The sequence below is a fragment of the Pogona vitticeps genome, chromosome 13 (assembly GCF_051106095.1).
Source record: "Pogona vitticeps strain Pit_001003342236 chromosome 13, PviZW2.1, whole genome shotgun sequence".
Lineage (NCBI taxonomy): Eukaryota > Metazoa > Chordata > Lepidosauria > Squamata > Agamidae > Pogona > Pogona vitticeps.
The window spans coordinates 18885058-18910170 of NC_135795.1; the positions used below are offsets into that span (position 1 = coordinate 18885058).

At 39.4% G+C, this 25113-nt stretch overlaps 2 protein-coding genes across 6 annotated transcripts in view; one reads left to right on the top strand and one right to left on the bottom strand.

Annotated features, from left to right (window-relative positions):
• GPR146 (G protein-coupled receptor 146) overlaps window positions 1–6198 on the bottom strand; it is a 35275-nt gene extending 29077 nt beyond the window's left edge. Inside the window, exons 1-2 of one of the 2 annotated variants that reach the window (XM_078381295.1) lie at window positions 6017–6198; window positions 3104–3442 (exon numbers count right to left, since the gene is read on the bottom strand). The gene's annotated coding sequence lies outside the window, so the exon portion shown is untranslated. Of the gene's footprint in view, window positions 1–3103; window positions 3865–6016 lie in introns of those variants that run through there. The other variant, XM_020804323.3, reaches the window with a different exon arrangement.
• Window positions 1–25113, top strand: part of CHLSN (cholesin) — a 101779-nt gene that overhangs the window by 67563 nt on the left and 9103 nt on the right. For 3 of the 4 annotated variants that reach the window (XM_020804326.3, XM_072982594.2, XM_020804325.3), the window contains one exon: window positions 14657–14835. The exons of the other annotated variant lie outside the window; for it this stretch is intronic. In XM_020804326.3, coding sequence (XP_020659985.3) covers window positions 14657–14835 — 179 coding nt within the window. The remainder of the gene's footprint in view (window positions 1–14656; window positions 14836–25113) is intronic. 4 annotated transcript variants of the gene reach the window in all.

The following is a 25113-nucleotide window of genomic DNA, read 5'->3' on the forward strand; positions in this document are numbered from 1 at the left end:
AGGTACCATGTGTTCCTTTCTCTCTCTGTGTGCATGAAATAGTAGTCTTTCAACCAATGTCTTCCAGTCTAGAAGCAGTACAATGCTTAAGACATCCAGCAATGGAAACAGCCCCACACTTGGTAGTGCTATCATGGCAGGCACTGTTTTCTAATCCAGTCCAAACCATGTTTATTTGGAAGTGAGGCTCATGTGTATTTCTATTGACCTGCACTTGGAATTCCAGCCTTGAAGAAATTTATATCCAGCAAGAAGATGTAGGAAAGTGTTTTTGTTACTTTTTTTAAAAGCATCAATAGGATGTAGGCCTGATAGCATAATCTCAAGGGAGCAGTGAAATTGTAGTGGATTGCAAGATAATAAATAGCTTGCCATATTCAGTCTCATTGTTGAATTGGGCTGGATGTGCAGATGGATGATTCATAAATCCTGCAGTTAGCACCAGAGTAAATTTCATCCTGAGATGATGGGAATTGTCGGTTAGTTAATTTTACTTGACAATGATTGGCAAATTCCCCTCTGTTGTTGTGAATCCAGGAAATTTATTACCTGAACCTGGGAGTCTGGTGCCAGTGTAAATCCCAAGAGGGACTTTGGGCAGCTGGAAGACTTGGAAGCTCTGGCAGAATGTCAAGGTAGATGACAAGACAAAATAAATGTAGCCTTGGGCAACAGGTGGAAGAGCAAGCCAAAAGCCTTATTGAAAATTTGTAGTAAACATCCATCCATTTCATTTTTCTGTATAACAGACATTACTTTTAAAAGCTACCACCTCATTTTTTAAAAAAAAATCTTTTTGTCTTTAATGTCCACACTCCTTAATTCTATATGTTACGTTAACATTGTGAGGGCTACAGTAAAGGCTAACCAGGATTCTTTTGCAGTCAAGATTTGAAAGTAGCATGGAACTCAGGTTAAGATGAAACCTGGTTGGCCTTGGCTGTGGTTATGTTTTGGAGGAAAGGGATGACAAACCTAGATAGCATCTTAAAAAGCAGAGATATCACCTTGCCAACAAAGGTCCGCATAGTCAAAGCTATAGTTTTTCCAGTAGCAATGTATGGAAGTAAGAGCTGGACCATAAAGAAGTCTGACAGGTGAAGAATTGATGCTTTTGAATTGTGGTGCTGGAGGAGACTTGAGAGTCCCTTGGGCTGCAAGGAGAACAAACCCATCTATTCTGAAAGAAATCAACCCTGAGTGCTCACTGGAAGGACAGGCTCCAATACTTTGGCCATCTCTTGAGAAGGGAAGACTCCCTGGAAAAGACCCTGATGTTGGGAAAGTGTGAAGGCAAGAGAAGGGGACGACAGAGGATGAGATGGATGGACAGTGTCATAGAAGTGACCAACATGAATTTGACACAACTCCGGGAGGCAGTGGAAGACAGGAGGGCCTGGTGTGTTCTTGTTTATGGGGTCACGAAGAGTCGGACACAACTTAACGACTAAACAACAAGTTTCAAATCAACCAAATGAATTACTTTTTACCCATAAAATATTCCAGAATATTTTCTCCTACCGCCATGTAAAGTCATAGGAAGCAGCCTTATATTAAATCACAATATTGCTTCACCTAGTTCCGTGTTGTTTACACAAGGCTTGGGCCTTCCAGATGTGACAAATTAAAGTGCCTGCCATCCCCCTGTAGTGTAGCAAGTAGTAAAGGAAGGCTCAGCTATTGACAGCAATGCTCAAGGGGTCTTTTTCATTCCTGACTGATATGTCTGGAACCAAAATTAGTCACTTCTGCTTGCAAAGCATATTGTCTTCTAGTCTTTCTATCCCCCCCCAAAAAAAAAAACCAATCTCAGTTATTGCATATCCAAGAACCCCATAACCTAAAGTGGCTTGCTCCTGTAGAAGCCATACTTTTTGCTTTTGTATTCTTGCAGGTGTCTATCACCAATCTGCTACAATGTTGTTCTACCATTCCATAAAGTTTATTGTACAGGGAACTTTGCAGTACACTATCTGTAGAGTATTGTCAGTTTGAATACAGCAGGCCAAGGAGAGCATTCAATAATGAGAAAAGACCCCTTGTTATGAAAGCCAGGGTTATTACAGCAATGTCCCTACTTACAGCTGAGAAATGTTGCAGGATAATATGCTTGCTTTCTTACTTTCCCCAAAAACTAAGAAATTGACTTATTTAGCATTCCACCCTCCCCAGCACAACTGTTATGGTCATCAGGATGAATTTGTCATGATTCCAGGTTTCTATAATCAGGTAACAGCCATGGTACTTGGCAACACAACTCTTCTGCTCTAGGTTTTCTCAGCCTGCATTCCTTAACCTATCTGTCAATCCTCCTGCATCCCAAACCATAAGATCCAGTCAGTATTTAAGTCCCTGCTTCCATTAAGGTGAGATTTAGCCATTAAGCCTGATTGTTTGGTGGTTAAAGGTTTGGGGAAATCTTGAATTACTGTGTATTGGTAGCTTGCATATATAATTTTTGTATCTTTATATGAACTTTGTTATAACATGCCCACAAAAACAGTTTAAATTTCTCATTGTTCAAATCATTGCACTGCATCTTGCAATATTGATTTGAGAACAATACAGACATTAATATTTCTAGTTTTAAAAATCACCCAGGCACTCGGTTGAGCATTTAAGCACTCTGTGAAGTAGCTGATGAAGCCTTCTCTGTAAAACAGATCAAGTGGATACATGCTTCATCCGAGAACCATTACTGAAAGCAGTTTGCTTTCATTGTATAGTCTCAATGATGTTTCAAAATGAAAACAGCAGATTGGGCTTTCTAAAGTGTGGAACACAAGGGTCCTTTAGGGAATGGGTGGTATTACATAGTGGCCAAATTGTCTATAAATTAAGTTAAACACACACACAAATAAATAAATGAATAAATTCCCCAGACTTTGTGCATATTTGGCCATTCCTTGTGCTGATTGGATTCTTTATAGAATTGTCAACCCTCTCTCATTCAGATGGCTAAAGTATGCTGTGCTTAAATAGTCAGTTTGAAAAGAATTAACAAGTACGCGTACTGAAGACATTTTCAGGCACACAGTAAAACAAAGATCTTTTTTACTTCAGAGTTTCTTCCCCAGTTGCTAGAAACTGATTAAAGACTTACCTGAGATAGATCTTGAGCTCTTAACTGAACATGAAGTCTCAGATGTTTTTCCTGTTCTTCTTTAGAACGAGCTGACCCCTTCTGAGGCTGTCTCTTCAGCAGTTTGAGAATTTGCCACAGCAGCGGCGGCGGCAGCTGACATGTTGTCCAGACAGAGAGCTTTTGCTGAATAAAATCCCATCATTTACTTCCTCTTACATCTCTTTTTAATGTTTCTTTGGTAGAAACTTCATTCCCTCTCTCGCTGCCTCCCCAGCTGAGCATAAGATCAGGCACTTGTCCGGAGGTGTCCTTCCAGGCAGGTTTCACATTCAAAACAACAATTTCATGGCTTTCATGCTGTAAAAGAGAGTGGAGGGGGTAAGTAGGAAGGAAGCTTCAAACTGCTGTCCACTCAACAGATCAAAAATAAGATTTAAAAAAAATCTTTAGAGTGCTGCAAGGAAGAGCATGTAGTTAATCAAAGTTTAACTTTTAAGGAAATGGAGAAAGTGGAAAGAAGGCAAATGGAACGCTGAAGTAGAGATTTGGTTCTTCCCCCCACTTGGGCCCCTTGCCGACTGTTTTTATTGATTTCAATCACTGGAGTCTAGCTTAGCTCTCTGAAGAAACACTGTGTAATGTGTTCTTTCCTGGCTTTCATTAAAGAAACTCAATGCAGCTCGGTCACGCTGCCGAGCTTGCTTGGCAACCTGCCTACTCTCTGTGGTACTTCTCCTTCTTTCATTGGTGCAGAGTGCGTTCTTGTTTCCTTCTCCAGCAAAGGACCTCAAAAACATAGTATTCTCTCTTCCCCCACTCTCCCCCTCCTTCCTTTACTCAAGTTCTTCTGAGCCTGGACTCCTTTCACCCACAATCTGAAAAAAAGTGCCTTTTCTGGGCTATCTCTGAGCTACAGACCTTACACCGAGTGAACAAGAGCTACAAAGGGCATAAATCCATTGTTCTGATTTCTTTCCAGTGTAGCAAATTGTGTTCTGATTCTGAGGGAGGAACATATAATAAAGGTGTGAATGTAACAGTGTGAGTGAATATGAAAGCAGTTTTAAGAAGAGTTTTCTCTTCATGGCATACTTGACTCTTTGTTTTCTGCACTTTGCTCTCACAACCACAGTACTGTAAAGTAGGGCAGACTGAGTAAGGGTAACTAGCCCAAGGTCACCTAGAAAGCTTCATAGCCACATGCGGATATGAACCAGGGCTTCTGAATCCTGCTCCAGCCCTCTAGCTTGACATATCTTTACCATTACTATTGTGCAGTGAGCTTAAACTCTTGGGTTGGGGCTAATCTTCAAAATCCTGATTAAACACATGCATTTAGGGAAAACTGCTGGATAGGTCAGTGATATATGTGTCTGACTGCAGAGCCAGAGGTTGGGAGTTCGATTCCCCTCTGTGCCTCCTTGACATGGGCTGGACTCAAAGATCCATTGGGTTCCTTCCAGCTCTGCAGTTCCAAGATTGTATTCGTGAAGGCTTTCACGGCCGGGATCTAATGGTTGTAGTGGGTTTTTCGGGCTCTTTGGCCGTGTTCTGAAGGTTTTTCTTGCTAACGTTTCGCCAGTCTCTGTGGCCGGCATCTTCAGAAGACAGCACTCTGCTCTGGTGTAGTTTGCTTGGGAGTGGAGTATTTATGGCTATGAGATAGGCTTTTGTCATTTTTCAGGAGATGGGTGATTAGTGTGTCTTGTGGGTGTATTGTTATGATGAGGAGGAGAGGAAAGTTTGAAACTCGACAAAATTTGGCTCCCAGCTCTTAAAAATACAGCGTGCAAAAGGTCAACGAACTGTACCCAGCCACAAGGACCGGGGATCACTACACACAAAATACCAGCTAATGACACCCATCAGTGACAGATAATCTCTCCTCCTCATCACAACAATATACCCACAGCAAGACACACTAATCACCCATCTCCTGAAAAAGGACAAAAGCCTATCTCACAGCTATAAATACTCCACTCCCAAGCAAACTACACCAGAGCACAGAGTGCTGTCCTCTGAAGATGCTGGCCACAGAGACTGGCGAAACATTAGGAAGAAAAACCTTCAGTACACGGCCAAAGAGCCTGAAAAACCCACAACAACCAGTTCAAAGATTATTAAAACAAGCAGGGCCAGAAAGAGATCATGGTGGACCCTGGGACTAGCCAGTTGTAGGGCACTGTCTTCTCTGCCATCAAGATTGAATTGTCATGAGATATTGGTATGCATGCATGAAACACACACACACACAAACACAGAGATTACATAGCAGATAGTACATTCACTGAACACATGCTTCCTAACTTTGGCTTTCATTGCAAAATGGAAATGACTTCTTGATGCTTGAGTATGTATATGCATCTTTCTTTTCTTCCTTTTCAGTAGCTCAGATAATCTTTTTCTTAGTACAGAAAGGTACAAAGGCTTGCTCTCATTTAACTCTAGCTTCCTGGAGAACATTTGAGGGTTTTCTGCTTGAATTGCATCTAAAGCAACCTTGCTGACTCTAGCTAATGTAATTTCTTCCTGGTGTTTTGTATTGCCAAGCAGGCTGTAAAGTTGGAAACACAAACTAGCTTTCAGTAATACTGTGTAAATACTCTGCAAAGGGTACAATTTGAAAAAAAAAATTCCTTTCCTAGTTCAGATGTCTAATTTAGGGATATTCATTCAATCATTCATTCATTCAGTCACTCATTCATTCATATGTATCCTAAGTCTTGGACTGCATCCAAGCCTTCAAGGCATTTCACAGGCTAAATAAAATATCACATTCCATACCAATTTAGACTACACCATCATAAAAAACAAAAGTGTATACAGTTTTTTAAAAAACGTATACAGTGAGCTTAGCAATAAAACAATGAACCAGGACAGAGCTACAAGTCTTCTGAAGTTGCACTGACCCAGAAAATTGTTGTCAGATACCTGAAAGCTGGCTGTGAATCCTTCAACCTGATAGTCTCCAGAGGATGTGCTGTACCACCTGAAAAAGGCACTCTGCCTTGTAGCGACTAGGCTCATTTGTGACAGCTGTGACGTGTACACTTTTTGTTACATTACAGCCTCACTTGTATAGTCCTACCAAATATTCAACTATACCCTATTCTAGGATGTTCTGCTCCATTTCTCCCTCCCATCCAGTTTTCCATCTGCACCCCCAGCATTCAATTAGCATCTCATGGTCACAGAACAGGCTTCATTGGGATGCACTAGGGGAACTGTCCCTGCTTCAGCTTCTTCTTTTTAATTCTTTTTTCTGTCAACAAAAGCTCAGGTTGTTTCTAGCCTGCTAGTACTTCCCTCTTTGTGTGTCACTGGTTCTGTTTTGGCCCTAAATTCAAAAATATAGATTGAGTGATTTTTAAAAAAAGAAAAGAAATAGTAATGTTTACTTTTTCCACAACTGGATTACTCATGAAGTTAAAAGATTATGGGGGGAAATGTTACTGCCCAGTTTGTCAGTCTGTTTTCTATCTTAATGGAATATGAAACATGATTATTTAGGTAAGTAGAATTATAAAAAAATAAATAAAAAAAACTAAGGTCAAGGCCACTGGCCCCATCACCTCATGGCAAATAGAAGGGGAAAATATGGAGGCAGTGACAGAGTTTACCTTCTTGGACTCCATGATCACTGCAGATGGTCACAGCAGCCACAAAATTAAAAGATGCCTGCTTCTTGGGAGAAAAGCAATGACAAACCTAGAAGGCATCTTAAAAAGCAGAGACATCACCTTGCCGACAAAGGTCCGCATAGTCAAAGCTATGGTTTTCCCAGTAGCAATGTATGGAAGTAAGAGCTGGACCATAAAGAAAGCTGACCGCCGAATAATTGATGCTTTTGAATTGTGGTGTTGGAAGAGACTCTTGAGAGTCCCCTGGACTGCAAAGAGAACAAAATTATCCATTTTGCCGGAAATCAACCCTGAGTGCTCACTGGAAGGACAAATCCTGAAGCTGAGGCTCCAATACTTTGGCCATCTCATGAGAAGAGAAGACTTTGCTGGAAAAGACCTGATGCTGGGAAAGAGTGAAGGCAAGAGGAGAAGGGAACGACAGAGGACGAGATGGTTGGACAGTGTCATCGAAGCTCCCAACACGAATTTGACCCAACTCCGGGAGACAATGGAAGACAGGAGGGCCTGCCGTGCTCTGACCCATGGGGCCATGACTAAACTACAACAGAATTATAAAGTACATAGAAAAGCATACCTTAACGTGACCACAGACGTACAAACTCTCACCCCAGTAGTGTTTGTTAGAAATATTGGAAGAACCCAAGTTGGTGGAATAGAAGTTCTTTCCCTAACAGGTGACAAGGGGAGCTCATTAGTATCAAAGAGAAACATTGTGGTTACCCTCTCTGTGGTAGCAAGCCCTTTCTCTCTCCCACTATTACCCCGGCCCCAAAGATAAGCCTTTTTTCTCTCTCCCTAGGGATGGCCAATTAACTCCGGTGGTAGAGTATGAATCTGTTTCGAATTAAGCTGAACTTAGGCCTGATCAGATCCTAACTTGAAGTAGGGCCAGAATAATTGAGCAGAAGGGAAGTGCTGTTTTGAGCTTCCCTAATTGAACACTTATATCATCATGTGTCTATGTCATGTGTCGCTGAGCAAACATTTTAGGGACAGATGAGTCCTTTGACAGAACCTCCGTTAGTTATTCATTTGCCTGTCTTCTTAATTATTAACCTGCTTTCTTCAGTTTTGTTTAGTGTGGCCAAATTTTTTCAGTTAAATTTTTATATGTGGTAGTGAATGGCATTTACCATTGATTTATGAACCTATAAGAAAGGAAGGAAATGATTCAGAGGTTCTCTTATTTTGTCCTTAAGTAAGTGGCTGTAGGCGTATTATAGGCACATACGAACATGGTTTATTGGGTAGCATCATTAGGTATTCTGTATAACCATTTGCCAAGCAGTAAGTTACCACAGGTGGATGTAACATATTTATAGCCTTGTCATCTGTATCTACCCTGCTACCCCTCCATTCCTTTTCAGAAATCGTCCTTTGGAAGCAAGAGATTAGGGAGGAGCAAAATAGACTCTGTATGCACTTGCTTTGTGCCTCTGTAGGCTGTTTATATTCACTTGCTCTATTTTTCCAGAAATGAGCATGAATAGTTTTTGGATCAAACTGCAGGTCAATACAAGGAGTTTGGAACTTCATCCTTTTTTCCCTTTTCACAGGCTACTTGTGTTGTCATAATCAGTTAAAACACAAGTGTTTCCTTTCAAGTGTCTGAAGCATATCCTTGAGTTTCCTTTAATTTATTTATTTATTTGATTTATTTATTTGATTTATACCCCGCCTATCTGGATTACTTGTCCACTCATAGTGTTCTCATCTCTTTGGTTGTCTTTAATTATTTGTTGTTACTGTTTCTGTTATATTTTTATATCATATCTGATTCTCCTCTCCCACCATTTTATCCTCACCACATCCCTGTGAAATATACTAGGCTAGAAAAGTGTGGGCACCCCAAGGTTAATAATTAATAAATACAAAATGTAGATAAAAGTAGGCCGGATTATGAAGCTGACCTAGCATAAAGCAGCTTCCCCTGGTTTTATATGCCAGCTAGCAGTACATAGGACTTCTCCTTACTGCTTAATCCTGTTTCTTAGCCTTTTCCCAGCCTGTGTCCTTAAGATCCAGTTTTACAACTTCAGTATTGACTCTCCTTAGAAACATGCTGTGAAAAAGAAATTGGTGCCCTTGAGATGAGCATGTCTTTAATGCATTTGGTGAATCCCAAGCAGTTTGCATTCTTGATCAAGCCGTGACACAGTACTCCACATAGCAATAAAAATTCTTGCATACTTGACCCCAGTGTGGCTATTGCGTCTGTGTTTGCTGTGAGTCAACAGGGATGTGACCCAGTCAGAGCCTAACAATGGTGCAAAACGTGCAGCTGAAGCTCCTTAAGTACCTTGTAGTGCTAGAATATTATCAGCATCAAAATGTCAAAATAATAGATGCTTCAGATTAGTGTTCTTGCTCTCTGTTTTGAAATACAGAGCAGCCGGGGACTAGCTTAACGTGGCGACAAGGGAAATCTTTTCCACAGGGCCACAAGTTCTACTTCTCTGCAGTTGCAACTGCTAATTTTTCTTCTGGCAGTGTCTTTGTCTTCTTTCCTCAAGCCCTTTTCTTCTTTGCCCTTCCTTTCCTAGTGTGAGCTTCATAAACCACAAAGATCTTGTAACAGCTGTCCTATACCCATTATTTCCTGTCCTTTACTCCCAAAATCTGGGCTTTCATGGGATTGAAAAATATGCCGCCTGCACTACTTGGTTGATCTGACTGCACTTTTCCTGGAAAATTCCATACCGAGTGCCTCTTATCATTTAGTTACTGATTGATGTACCCTCAAGGGAATATTTTATGTAACCACACTCTGTCACAAGCATAGGATGGGGGAGCCGAGGAGCTACAAGAAGATCTGAAAATAGGCTTAATGTAGTGTTACAAAACTAAGTTATAAATCAGAAAATTCCTAATTCTCATTTTGTCCTTCTACAAATTTACCCGGTAGCTTTAAGCAAACCACTCTCTCTCAGCCTGAGCTTTTCTCATCTGCTGTACAGGAACCAGACTTGCAGAATTATTGTGAAAAGGTGATGTCTTTGAAGTGCCTAAAAGACATATACTAGTACCATTATTCATTAAAACTTCTGGTGAACTACCCTTTGTCCAGCTGATCCTTTGAGCAACGCAACTGAGATATAACATATCCTTTAGCTGGTAGAGACTGACTCTTAAAGAGCCAAGTCCCCTGCCGGAAGTCAGAGGCTTCCTCTCTTCTTGGTGGTCTTCTGCTTAGCTTGCTCTCAGCACTATTGGGTCATGAAGAGACATTTAACCCCCTGAGCTTAGGGGAGGCACTTGCATGGATTCAGGCTCTGCTTCCACATTTTTCAGCCCAATAGCTGAGTTCATGCTCAGTGTAAAGCATCTACACCAGGTTCTGAGTTGGTCACACAGCACCTGGATTTTTCTACCTCCTTCTTCTCCTCCTCTGAAACTGAGCTTGAGGTCAAAGCCATGACATCCCAGTTGACTCTCTCCAGCCCCATTTAGGAGAGAGAGCAACCCAAGTTATTTTTGATATTCTGTGGCTTTGAAAGAGAAGGGCTATAGCCTAAGGTAAATCCATTCTGTCCTGTTCTAACATGACCTTTTTGAAATAATAATCTAATGGACTAATTCAACCATGGGTGAATATGGCCGCTGGTCAAAATTTTTCAAACAAAGATCATCTGAACTCTTTTTTTGTGCCTGAATATTTATTTAATTGAATAATTGCTGTTGCTAATAACCTATGTTGCTAATAAATTGAAGGAGATATAAGCCTCAATTTTCTGTGTTTTTTTTAAAAAGGGATTGGAACAGTCTGTCTCAAATAGACTTATCACAGTTTCTCCTCAAAAGAGTCTGATAAAATAGAACTAAGTCTCTTAGACCAAGATTCAGACATGCTCACCATATTTGAAAATGCATACAATGACATGTCTTTTTTCCAAAATGCTGTCAACTGAAACTTACCAGTTGGTTTTATCCTCCCCACTTCAAGGATTCACTCTGTATTTTCTCAAGTACATTGGAACTATGAAATGTTAAAATATTCTTGTTAGAGGCCTAAAGATCTTCTGTGAACAAGTTAGCAATTTGATAAGCATGTGTTAAATAATGAAATTAGTTTATTTGTTTAAAACATCCGTAGTCTATCATTTCCTTCAAGCAGATTACAAAAGATATAGTATAGCTGTAAAATAATATGGAGACACTGTAAAATGCCATAAAAATAGCCTTAAAATAAAATAAATCAGTGGGGCAGACACAAAAGAGTCACAGTTAAAAACAACCGAAAACTAGGGAAAAAAATAGACTGAAAAAGATGCACTGCTGTATTTAGTAGAATGAGAAAATGTGGCTGATCTAAGATCAGGTGTGGAACAGTTTGGTGGGGGCTTGAACCTGGATCTTCCAAATCCTAGTCCAGTGAACACCACCCCACCCTGGCCTGTCCATGGTGTTTTTTTCTCAGAAGTATATTTTTTACACAGCCTGGCTGAGGCCTGAAAAGTTAAGTTCCACAGTTCAATGACTGTTTTGTTGTTACTCTGCACCAGAACCTTAATTTGCGGACTGACATTTCATTTACAAAACTAAAAACTTATATAAACTAAATTAAATACAATAATAATATTCCATAATATGCAGAAAAGTGGGTGGGAGGGTATCATTGAGAAGAGAAAGCATGCTGTGATTAGTGGCATTTCAGCAGTCATAAAAATGCTTATCATTCTCTGAGCAAGTTTATTTGGAGGATTGTATCTGAAACCTTTGCATGCCATGTTTTAGTATAATTAATGCTACGTAATACTATGTATGCTATTTCACAGTTTGCCTTACTGTATGAGCTCTTGATAACTTTAAGTCTAGGCAGACTCCACGATAAAGGGAGAAAAATACATTTGCTTGCTTCAGATATATGGGTGTAATTATTCTGCAAATCATCAATGTGTTTACAAGAATTTGAGTTTCTTTTGCTAGAGTCTTTTTGCAGGCTTGAAGTTGCTTGTTTTGTTTTGCCCCGTGAAAAAGCATGGGAGAGAGAGGGAATAAAAGTATTTTTGACAATGAAAAATGTGGAAGAGGAAGAGGATTGATAAGCATATCCTGAGCTTATGCAGAAAGCAGGAAGGACTCTGTTATCAGATTCATTCTCATGATTGAACAAAGTCACTTAATTCAAAAGCTTTGTGATCTGAGGGGAAAAAATAAAGAAATTAATTAGACTGCTCCATGGTGAAGATTAAGTCAATTTTCTGGCTGTTACAGTCATATTTAACCAACAGTTTCAGTATAACCAGACTGTCTGTTGTCCTGCCATCTAGAAGCATTGGTGTGATTGATCAAGTAAACAGCAATCCCTAAACAATTGCTTATTATGTGGAAATTCTGCATCCCACAGTACTTTCTTTTTAAAACATCAGTAATAAAACATTCTGACAACAAACACAGCCCCTGGCTTTGATGCTTATACTATGTGCTTTGATGCACCTAGATTTGACTATATATGCAGCTTTGGCCTCAGATATGTTTGTATTTTAGATATCTATAGTTATTTTACCTGTGTTGTGTGTAGTGGGTACACATTGTTCTTTTATTTCTATGTGATGTTTTTATTTCAGAATTTCTGTTTGTCCCTCATCTTAAAAGGTAACACAGTGCCAGGCTGAAGAGATGAAATGTGACTCAAAACAGAGTGAATCAGCACTAAGGGAGTGGATTAATGTCCAGCTGAGGTCATCTAACCTGTCATCTAATCATCCCTTTCAGTTCCATAGAAGGAATGAATATCATCTTGTTTTTCCTGTTTACAACGGGAAGTTGAGGCCAAGGTTGCTATACTAGCTACAGGCAGGGTGTGCACAGGGCATGAGCTGTAAAGTCCATTCAAGAGGTTAAAGCCTTTGAGACAACTTCACACACAGTACTTTATTTTCAGGTGTGTGTTTAGAAACCAGAGGGAAGTGGTGGCACTGCAGGTTAAACTACTGAAGCCTCTGTGCTGCAAAGTCAGAAGACCTGCAGTCGTAAGATAGAATCCACGCGACAGAGTGAGCCCCCGTTGCTTGTCCCAGCTCCTGCCAACCCTTTTTTGTGTAGTTGAAATACCCAAGGGTTATCAACAGCAGTTTTAAAAAGTATCCACACAAAAACAGAAATTAACATTTCCATAAACAGCATTAGTCTGTTCAAACTGTTCAGCTTGACTGAATATCCTTGGAAAGGGAATTCTGTAGTTCCGATCCAGTCTAAGAAAAGACCCTCTCTTGCATCCCAAAGGTTAAACTGGGAAAGAGTCAAAAAAGTGAAACTGAGGTACCAAAAAGGTGGAGATATTGATGGTGATGGTTTGTCTTGTCCTTTTCTTGGAGGGATTGTGTTCCTGCTTAATGATCAGCTTCATGTCCTTGGGATTCTTGTAGAGCCATCTTTGTCATGAAAGGCATAAGTATCTCATGTGGCTTAAGGATAAAGATAGCCTGACTTCCATTATGTGTGTTTTAGTAATCTTTTCTTTTAGATCACTGCACCGTATTGTACTTAGGCCTATCTCTGAAGATAGTCCAGACACTTCAGATAGTACATTCGGAACTGATTGAAACTGCTGGGTGTTGTGATCATGTTACACTGTTACTGTGTCATCTTTGCTGCCCCCAGATTTGTTTCTGGGCGCAAGTCAACATACTGGTATTCCCATATAAAGCTCTTGCAAGACTCTATAGAGTATGTTTTCTCATGTAACTCTAGGTGACACCTTAACATCATCAAATCATCAGCATTCAGGTGCCCTTGGATGCTGAGGTGTCTTTTGGGAGGCAGACTTTTTCAGTAGTAGTACGTTCCATCCAACCAAATGTAATGGAATGTCCTTCCCAGAAAGACTTGCCTGGTACCTGCTCTGTCTTGTGGTAACCAAACAAAGACCATTTTATCCTCTCGGGCCTTTTAATCTGCATGCTATTTTGGCTGCTACATATAGTGTATTTTTAAATAGGCTTATCTCTTGCAATGTTTTAGTTGTTCTGATTGAAGTTGTTGTTTAGATGCCTGTTACTTTATCCTCTCTTGCTTATATTTGTTTGCTTTATTTGCTGTTTCTGATTCTGTATTTCTATGACATGTCACCCTGAGAGCTCACTGCTGTAGTGCTTTTATAAATAAGTAAGCCAATTATGCTTCCACCATTGTCGGACCACAGAGAAGAACCTCCCTTGCAGAACCTGCAGATGGGTGGAAGCAAATAGGAAGTGGTTCAGTTCACAGTGACTGCCCTTAGTTCAGCGGGATGAAGCAGATGGGATGTAGTGTGGAGAACAATTGAGAATGAGCAAAAATGGTCCCTTGTTCCAGATGCTGACTTAATTAGGAAGCTGGCCTTGCTCCTTCCAGCCATCTTGTTGCATGCACCTTTTTACATAAATATCTGCTGTTTATTTTTCTTGGGAAGCTCATCAGCTGCTGTAATTAAGCTGGGAGACGAAACATACCCATCTCCTAAAAGCGGGTGGTCCAACCTTCAGTGAACCGCTAGATGGGAGAAAACATATGTCTGTTTCCAGTGTGTGAAGAAGTGCTGTACAACCCACCCAAATATTTTTGCAACATATAGGACTTTCCTTTGCATGTGTTTCCTCATAATGCACATTTTCTTTACCCAGCGTGTTGTTAGTCTGTGGAACTCCTTGCCATAGGATGTGGGACACATTCCTGGAGGAAACGTTCATCAGTCCATCACAGGTTACAAGCCATGATGGGAATGTACAATCTCCAGGCTTCAAAGAAAGGTACCTCAAAATGCCAGATGCAGGGAAGAGGTATCAGGAGACAGGTATCTAGTTGTCCTGTGTGCTCACTGAAGTATCTGGTGGGGCCACTGTGTGATACAAGAAGCTGGACTAGATGAGTCCTTGGCCTGGTCCAGCAGGGCTCTTCTTATGTTCTGACTAAATAGTAGATGGAGTTTTATTTTTCTGTTCTTCAGGAAGAGGAGGACAAAGATGAAGAACTTTCCCCTGAGGAAAAAAGGACATTGGAAAGAAAGCTGAAGAAAGAGCGCAAGAAGGAGCAAAAGAAATTGATGCGAGAAGCTGGGATCATAGCTAAGAAAGAAGAATCTAAGAAACCATCAGCATCTGAGTTGGCACTAGACTACTTAACTATGTAAGTTTGATGCCACTGTGAGGATTCCTAGAGAATAACAAATACTGTAGAACAGGTAATTGGTTTCAAATTCGCTACTCCTACATTTTCAATTCTGATATCCCTGGGCTTCAAATGGAGTAAGTGACCCATCATCACTGCCACACAGTCAACTGGATTTGTCATTCTCTTCAGTTTCAATAGCAGTTTGCCATATACCAGTGTGAGGAGGAAAAAAAATTGGGTGTGGAGGGAAGCAGGGAAAAGTACTTGGGCTTATGGAACAGGTTATGTGGCTGGCTGGATCACAACATGTCTCTTGCATCTGGAATTCCTGATTTTTTTTTTCAGATTTATCTATTTAGCTTTCACTTTTCTTACACTGGCATATATAGGATTCCCAGGTAACCACCCACCCAGACACTGCTGACCCTCAGACCTTCTTAAGTTCAATAGAGTTGCATTGCATATCTTCAGGCTATGCTCTTGGTTTAATCAGGATCTGAGGATCAGTGGAAACACTGTTTAGAAGGATCTCAGGTTAACGTAAATGCTGGTGGTGGCTTCATTCTCAGAAAGATGTGAAAGGGCCAGGAAAGTGGGCTCTTCGTGAAGAAGAGTTTTTCCAAAGAGGGAGAGAGAGAATAGAAACTCTGCACTAAAACTTTTAGGCATACATCACAAAACCATAGTAAACAGAATGCTTGGAATGTGTGCTGTAAATATTTCTGCCAGAATTCTGTTTCATATTTATGCTAGCTTAAGTATAATTGCACAAATTGATGAATTGTGACTAATTAATGAGTTACTCTTCATGTTCCTGGTTGCATGACACTCACAGAACTAAGAATGCAAGCAGCATTTCACCACTATGATCTATGCAATTTCACTCACCCAGCAGAAATCACCCATTAGAATTCTTGCTTTCCCCCAACTGTTGCACAGCTAGTTCAGTTTCATTTACTAAGTTGATTTAATAGAAACAGATCATTCTTTCTTGTGCAATGAAATGGCATGAGGTGATTTGAAATCAAAGAGCTTGATATGACGCAAAGTATTATATAACATTTGATTGATCCAAAGAGCTCCACTATACTGTATTTTCGAACAGCTGGTGAAGAACAGAGCTTTCTATTTGCATACTGAGGTTTTATAATTATACTCTAGGCTACATGAACCATTCCAGACCTCAAATAATTATTTACCATAATTAGTATACTTGTGTGTAGGATTTAAAATTCCAGCAGGAGGCTGGGGGTAGAGAGGGACTTTGGTTAAAGTAAAAATCTGCCATAGTGGGCTACAGCCAATTATAGGATCCAGTTAAACAAAAAAGTAGTATTTACTTTTTCCATTCAGTAACTCAGCCCCCACTCTAAAATCCAGAAGACTAGCATGCTACACAATACAGTTTGCCATTTGGGATAGTTCCAGTTCCCTAATTCCAGCAGTGCATAAAATACTGAGAAACTCTGAATGATTACTCACTACTTCTCCTCTCTTTACAACTCTTTCAGTGTCAGGATGAGATTAATTGTACTCCAGACTGGATGACATGCATTTTTTGTTAGATAACTCTTGTAATGGAGTGACTCTGGAATGGCAGGAGTCTCTCAGTGAGAACATCTGGAATCTTTCAACATTATTTTGAAGTGTTCTTGGATGGGCAGTTGTCTGCTATATGCTCAAAATGTAGTTCAAAATATATTTTAGTGGTTATCGCTATAAATCCAAACAGCAAAGGAATAAACTGGGAGCTTTTCGTTTAGCATCCTATCGAATTATTTAGGAGTAGGCAAATATAAAAGCTGCATGGTGCTAGTTTTCATTGGCCGCAGAATGAAGGTTTAGCTCTAACAGAGAAGTGTTTATGTTTTTACATAAATTGGGAAGATATATTGTAATTATTTCTGTAATCTGATATCCGTTGGTTTCAGAAGCCATGTTTCTTTCAAAATATCATTTTTGCAGTTATGTCAATGAAAGATCTGCAACATTCAATAACTGCATTAAGATTCTTACAGAACTATTTGACTTGTTATGGAGGAAGCTAATGCTGAAAAACTGGTATTCAGACTACCAAAATGTGTGTTCTTATTTGATGTATCAGTGGTGTGCTGCTGAGTGTTACTGGTCAGTCCTCTGCTTTTATAGTTAAACCATACTGGCAAGAGGTCTGCACCATTGTCAAGTTGGAAGTCATTACACAGAGATGCACAGATAAAGTCTACAGTTCATAAAGACCCTGCATGGTACAGTAACCCCAGACATATGAAGTAAAATAAGAAATACTAGGTGAGGAAGAAGAATTAATTTTAATAAACAGGGACTCTCTCATTGAATTGTGGGATCTGTAGTTTGCTACAGCTACTCATAATTCTGTTGAAGACCCTTAATCCCGTTCACTTTCTGAGGGCTCCTTTGGGGAATGTGTGTCAAATCAGCTTATGGCTGTAGTTTAAATACACTCTTACCTATTCCAGGAAAGGTATATGAGCCATCAGGGACAATTTTGAGAATCCTCAGCTGACATTAAACAGGAAATTACTCATAACTTAATAGGATACTCTTTACAAATTTCCATGGTCATGGAAATGCCTTAAAGTGACTTTCAGTGCTAATAACACCTTGTAATTGAAGGTGTATGAATGCCTGCAGTTAAAAGAACAGATTAATTTAGTCATGTTTAGTTATAGTTAAAAGGATATCACCTCATTAAAAAAATGTACACTCAAAATGTCAAACTCCAGCTCTGAATTCTTTTTTTAAAAAGTGTTTGAGTGTAGCTGGTGGTAAAATAACAATGGTAACATGAATTCATTTTCATGTAATATTTCTGTTCATGCCACATACTGCTTACAGTTAGTACTGGTATTTAGCTATCTTTCAAACTGAAGCATTTGCCATGAATTTCTGTTGCAATTCTAATATTTATATTGCTGTTATAAAAGGCAGTTGGGTGTTTTGATTGAGATGGGATGTTGCTTTACAGAACAGCTTCTGAAGTTCTTTTGCTGATCTGATTTTTTGATACATAACAAGATACAGAGAGAGAGAGAAGAAAGGAAGACTTCAGAAAACAAACCCTCCTAAGATTTCTTGACTGTTGCGAACGTACTTTTATGGATCTCCTTTGAGGGCTAGGAAGGGTAATATTTCTGCTTCTGAAGAAGTCATGGAAGTAAAAAGAAAAGAAACACTGTCTTCCCTTCCCTTTTGCCGAATTATCTGTTTGGATGTTTTTACTTCAGCCACTTCGTAAGGTAGGATGTGGCTTGCAAGGAGCAGCCCACAAGGAGTATCCTGCCAAGGAATGGTTGTTAATATCTTAAGCTTTCTAAATGCTTCACAACAGAAAGTCGTCAGACAGAGCCAGCAGAGGGCAGGTTTCAGAGCCCTTCTTCTTCTCAAGAAGAAAATAGGACAACATACAGTATAACTTGCTCTTCAGTATGATTTGGGAATGAAAAAGAAGGGAAATTAAAAGGAAGATATGATCGTTCTACTGCCTTTTAAATGTTTAGTACCTCCCTTCCCCAAAAAGTGTTTCAAGGGGAGTTTATAATCATTCAAAATAAGTCTTTCACAGTACACTTTGAAATAATAAATCCATACAGTCCTGCAACATATCTGAGGAAAGAAAAAGTTAAAGTTTGACTCTTAAAATAGTAATAGTTTTGGGACCAATTGTGCTTCCTTCCTGATGCAAACATTTGTAGGCAGCCTTTCCTATTAATATGTACACCTGGAGAGAAACAATTTGCTCTGTCTCCCAACTGATTCTTATACTGATGTCTCTTATTCAGGTCATGTATCATAGTTTCCAGTTCAATCTTATTGAAGGCTTACTTGTGAGGGTTAACGTGTGAGTTAAAAATGTAGAGAATAAGAAATGTTCTTGTCAGTGTAGGAAATTCCCACTCCAGGTCTCACTTTCACTCTAGACAGATGTGGTCAAATTAGTTTCCATTTCAGCTGTGGTGCTTGATTTGCAGTATGAAAATCGTTTTATTTCAGAGGGCTGTATGTAATATTGAGATGGTGTCCTGCACAATTACAGAATCCATCATCTGCTGAGGGTACAACTTGAGGCAGATTCAGGATGAAAGACACAGTGCAGGTACAACCCGCATACTTTGAGTTTGGTTCAGAACCATGGAGAGCACTGTTATAGCTAAAGTTCTGACAATTTACGCCAGTGCTGACTGGGAGCAACTGGCTGGCCTTTGAGGTGAAACTAGAGGATGCTTCTGAAAGCTCCATGCCCCTCAGGGGACGTACTTGGTTATTAAACGATGAGCAGCTTTTCCCGGAAAGCAGTGGCTTCTGTAGAGGGGTGGGTGGGTTGGAAGGGCAGGAAACCTGTTAGGAATTGCTTCTCAATATCTTCCAATCAGAGGGGTTGATTCCAATGTCCTTAGCATAATGGAGACAAAGCAAATGCTGGATTAGATTAACCACCTACAGCCTTTTAACAGTCCATGAGAATGTTGCAACTAGAATGTTTATGTTCAGCTGATCAATCAACTAAAAGTAATTCATCAAACAATTCTGATAAACAGCAAAAGTGCCTCAGGTTAATTGGCTTTATTTTATTTATTGTATAGAATCCTATTGGTTTTTGTATAAGTTTTAGCTTGCTTGCTTATTTATTTATTTATTCATTCATTCATTCATTCATTCATTCATTCATTCATTCATTTATTTATTTGCTCAATTTTTACCCCGCCCCTCTAGACAACGTCTACTTGGGGCCGCTTACAAAAATTAAAACACATTAAAACAATGTAGAAAAATAACATAATGCAATTATTATAATTAATATTATCCAAGATGGCAACATTAAGAACCAGAAAAAAGGGGGAAATGAACTTAGGTGACTGGGGGGAAGGCCTGTCTGAATAACCATGTTTTAGTTAGTTTTTGAACACACCCAGCGAGGGTGCCAGCCGAATTTCAGTGGGAAGTGTGTTCCACAGCCGAGGGGCAACTGCCGAGAAGGCCCGGTTTCTTGTTTTCTCCTTCCGGGCCTCCCTCGGCGTCAGTCCCCTCAGCCGTCCCTGCTGGCTATGTCGGGTGACTCGGGTAGATCTGGGTGGGAGGTTAAGTGTTGAGGTGGTGGAATACATCTCAGTCATAAGTCTAGTCTCCTGCCTCGTTGTATAACTGAGATGCACCCTGGGACCAAATTGATGAGCCACAATTAGCCACAACAAGTTACACAAACCTTATTTGAGGAATAATAGGCTTCTAGCTGTTGTATAACAGAGTAATTTATGCAGCTGAAGAAGATATGCACCATCTTAGAAGAAGAATTCCCTTCTCTTCATGGAAGGAAAGAATACATCTTCATACATCTGAAGTTCACAAAGTGTTGTCTACAAACATCATCATTTTAAACATACGTACATATATGCAGATTTAGTTCTCAGATGAATATGATGAATTAGGTGAATAACTTTCCTTTCATTCAGTAGTAATTAGTCTACACAGATGAACTGGGAAGCCGCCACCTGATTGCAAACATGTTCTTTCTGGATGCCAAAGATGGGTTGCTACAATTTTCTCTTTCTCTTTCCAATAGGAAAAAAAAAAAATTTAGATGCATATACAGTGGTGTCTCGCTTGACGATTACCTCGTAAGATGAGAAAATCGCTTGACGATTAGTTTTTTGCGATCGCTATTGCGATCGCTATTGCGATTGCTAGACGATGACTGAATGGGCTTTTTTCGCTTAACGTTGATCGGTTCCTTGCTTCGGGAACCGATTTTTCACTTAACGACGATCAAAAACAGCTGATCGTTAGGTTTGAAAATGGCCGCCTGCTGTGCAAAATGGCTCCCCGTTGCACTTTAGAACGGATTCCTCGCATTACAGACACCGGAAAATGGCTGCCCTATGGAAGATTTTCGCTGGACGCTGAGGTATTTCGTCCATTGGAATGCATTGAACTGGTTTTAAATGCATTTCAATGGGCTTTTTCGTTTCGCTTGACAAGGATTTCGCTTAACAGTTATTTGAACGAAATGAATTCTCGTCAAGCGAGGCACCACTGTATGTGTATGTGCTGTACATTTTTTAAAGCACGTGGAGCTTTATTTTTTTTTAGAATATGTGCTGAAATCTGGAATGAGCGTATTTTGATTTCCTTGTCTTGGTTCTGTTCCCGCTACCATGCTGTCTTGAATTATTGTTGTTTATTTGCTCACTTGACTAATGGAAATTTATCTAATGTTGTTTGGTTACATTTATGTAATACATTGTATTTAAAAACATATTAAGAATTTATATGACAGGTCCAGAAAACCCATATTTAGAAAAATCTGGACTTAATTATGTAAAGCTAACTGATTCGCAGCAGGTGTCTCTAGCAATCTACTTCTGTCAACATTTTCAGATCCCTAGGGCACCGTTTTTTCCACTGAGAATCTAATATTTTCTTATTCTACTGACCTTTTAAAATTCAAGATAGCCACTTAAAATATATCAATTTATGTTGCTTGAATCCATAAAAAATTATTAATACTAATTCAACAGAGACTTTTTTCTAGTGTGTAAGCTAAATCTATTAAGTAATGAATCAAATTCAGCATACTTCAGAATAATCCAATGTGATCATGTTTTAACAATAACTGTTCAAATTAATAATCTTCATTTTAGATATTAAAAAACAATGAAATGTAGAGTTGTGCCGTGACTAACCCAAATTGCCCTTTGAAGGGAGGACTTGAGAAGGAGGCAAGCTTTATAGGCCAGAATCCTGTTGCCCTTCATGATTGCATAAGGGAAGTCATGCAACACATTTGACTGGCACACTTCAGAACTGGAATAGCATCTAACGTTTAAAATGATCAGCTATAAGTAAGGAATGCAAATCTTCTGTTATATTTGCTGTGATGTTTAAGTCCCCCTTTTGAAAATGGCCAACTAATTCAGGGTGAGAGAGGCATTAAAGGACACACTGTAGTGTCTATTTCAGTGCTGGACCTACTGAAGGGTTTATAGTTTACATCCTGCCATCAAATCTGCATGAAGCAAGGCTGTTACAATATTTATCCAATCTTTGGGTTCAAAAGCTCTCTTTGGGGGCAGTAATGGGAGAGGAGTTCAATAGCAAATGGTGTCAGTAATAAGTCTTGTGATTGTACACCTGCTGAGTACAAAGTCAGCTGGTGGTCTGTTTCTATTACTAGGTCTCAGGATCTGAGACCAAAGTATGGGATACATACATGATATAGGAATACCCCAATTGTATGTGGGAGCTGTAGCCCCCAAAAAAGTATTTGTTCCAATATTTAGTGTGTTTCAATATGAAAGAAAAGGGGGGGGGCAGGATTCATGTGGCACCTTTTAAAACGGACAAGAGTTATTTTACCATGAGGTTTAATGGGTTATAATCCACACCAGACACATGGGGTGGAATATTCAAAGAGAGTGAAACACGAATCCTAGATTTTTCTAATTTGGTTCTCTGCAAAGATAACCAAACTTTGTGAATTCATGGCGAAGAGACATTTTTATCATCTTTCAGAGAAATGTGCCAGAAATTGCCTGGAGGTGGCTTAGTACTTTGCTCAGCTGAACTCATGGAGACCATTTCAGAATATGCTATTTCTGGGTGTGCCCTGTGCCACAGTAAGGTGAAGAACTTACATGCTCAATTCATATATGCTTGTGGTCAGGGATAGTCACTCATAAACAAAAATGAATCCTACAATATAAAATTTTCCTGCTGGATCCAAATGGTTACATCACTGATTGATTTTAAAAGTAGTGACTAAATCCCTATTCTGTAATTTATGCAGGATAAGACAGATGTCATCATCAGCCATGACAATTTTTTGGAAATAAAAAAAATTCTGATCCCACTCCCCCTGCAAAACGTCCCAGGGCTCCCATGGGATGGGTTTTCTTGTGGGTAAACTGCTGGGATCTATGGGATGGTGAAACTTTAGGGTAGGGTTAGGATGCTGCATGCTCCATGAGAATGAGGAGCTGCATTTACTTATAGAAACTCGTCCAGAAAGGAATTTATGGGAGACAGTATTGTTTTTTAATTCTCTGCTGAGAAGATCTAGGATGAGATCTGTCTGCAAAGATAGTCAAATTTCCTGAATTCATGGCAAAGAGGAGTTGCATCCTGCTGTGCCACTGGAAATCACTAGAGCGACTTGCATTAGAACCAGTGTTCATGTCTAACACTTCCTGGCCCTAGCAGACAATAATGAGTACTGTATAAGGTTAGAAGAAGATAAGGAGTTAGAAGACTTGCATCAGCATGATCATAATTGATGGCTTATTCTGTGTAGCCTTTCCCAGAGAACTCATGATCATATTTGCAGGTCTTCCTGCAGTATAGAGCAAGATATTGAAATGGTACAAGTGGGAGCAGAAATCAACAGAGACCTGGATATATGAAGGCATTATGTGACCTTCCAGATGTTGATAGACAGCAACTCCCATTAACTCTCAGTATTGACCGTGCTGGCTACAGTTGGTGGGCTGTGCAATATATTGCCCATCTCAGGCTTAGGGGGAGATACTAGTTTTATGTGAATAGCACAGAAAAAATACATGCACAAGAATTGGACTTTTTGGCCTATGAAATAATTTGAAAGTACTGTATGTTTTGCAATAAGGTGGCCCAGAGCTGATCACACCTGCAAGAAATTATTCCTCCTAGCAGACTTATTTGGCCTTTAGAATAAGCTCACTGTCTTTATGCCTCTGCTGTTCTGTGTAGAACAGGTTGTGAAGATGTCTGCAGAATGACTCTTATCACCAATACACCATTTTGTTAAATATTTCAATGGCTCACAATATTTTCTAAAAATGTACAATAAACATATATTTCCTCTCCCTCTCACCTTCAGTCTGGTCCATGGTTCCCCCTAATGATACACATTCTCAGATAAAATATAACAGCTGCAAAACTGAATTAATATTGAAGCTAACCATCCTGCTGTGAGCACTAGAGTACAAAGCTCACTTTTCTTAGCCTGATTCCTTCCTGTACAATAGCTGTTTAATTTACAAATTTAATTCCAACTAAATAATAAATAAATACCTTGTTAATGATTTTCATTTCCGGTAAAGTAAAATGTGGCAAAGTGAATTTTCTTGGCAATTCATTAAACTTCAGGATATGTAGTAATTACATTGCTTTAATTCATGTTTGTGTTAGACACAGTGCAAGAAGCTCCAAAGTTATTAAGCAGATTTCATGTGAACTTCCTGTCGCTCTAAACAAACCTTCATTAAAGTTGAAAGGTGCTTTGAATGTTAGAAAAAGAGAATTGGTTTGTTGTTTGTGATGTCTAGATGCTGGCCTTGAGGTATGTGTTCACATGCTTAAAGAACCAAGAAAGACTTGGTATTGATGCTTCCATCAGCTTCTGTCACTGAGCCAAGAAGTCTCTAACATGGCAGCATTTTTTGACTTGGGTAGGGGCTTCCACAGGGTTGGATTCCCCCCCCCTTTTTTTTGTGACATTGCACAAAATGCCTACCATGTGGAGTTTTACTATAGGTATGAAAATAGCATTTAATGTTTGTAATGCAAATAAGGACATCGAGAATATGGTTGTTGTTGTTTTTCCTATTGATTGAAATAATGAGAAACTTATATTGGAAGTAGCATGTTTCCTTGGCTGTTTCTAATCCTTGACAATTTCCTCAGGCTGCTTTTCTTTAGAAAGCATTTTTGTGATGCATAAAGTTAATGCACAGTTTGGTGTGCAGCTTATAAAAACTAGCCTGGTAATTCAGATGGGGAAAATAAACATTTCAGTGGAAAAGATATATGTTTATTTAGTGTGATTTACTAATGTTTCCTATTTATATTTTCTCTTATAAAGAATTAACAGTTCTCACTTACTCCTGGGAAGCATGAAAGCTCCTCAGTTATAACCCAAACATATGAAATATACTAGCAATTCCTTGCTCCAGGGAAGCATTTAAGCTTGTCAACCAAAGATAAAATTAAAATTTTAAACAGCTGAACATGCTTATTAATCAGTTAGCTCCAGGGAGTTATTAGAGCTTCCCAACCTCAGAGTTAAAATAATAAAGAGTATATCTATAAAATAGAAGATGAATTTTAGTACAATTATTACTTCTTCCATTTCTCATTAATAGGATGGTGCCAGAAAAAGTGTAGCTAGTTCTTTTTACAAATAACATCAGTTGGAAATGTAGATATCTTAAGAAAAAGTGTCCCTTCATCCCACTCACTCACCCACTCTTCATCTGCACAGAAGAGGAACAAGGGTTGACAGGAGTAAAGATTTCCATTTTT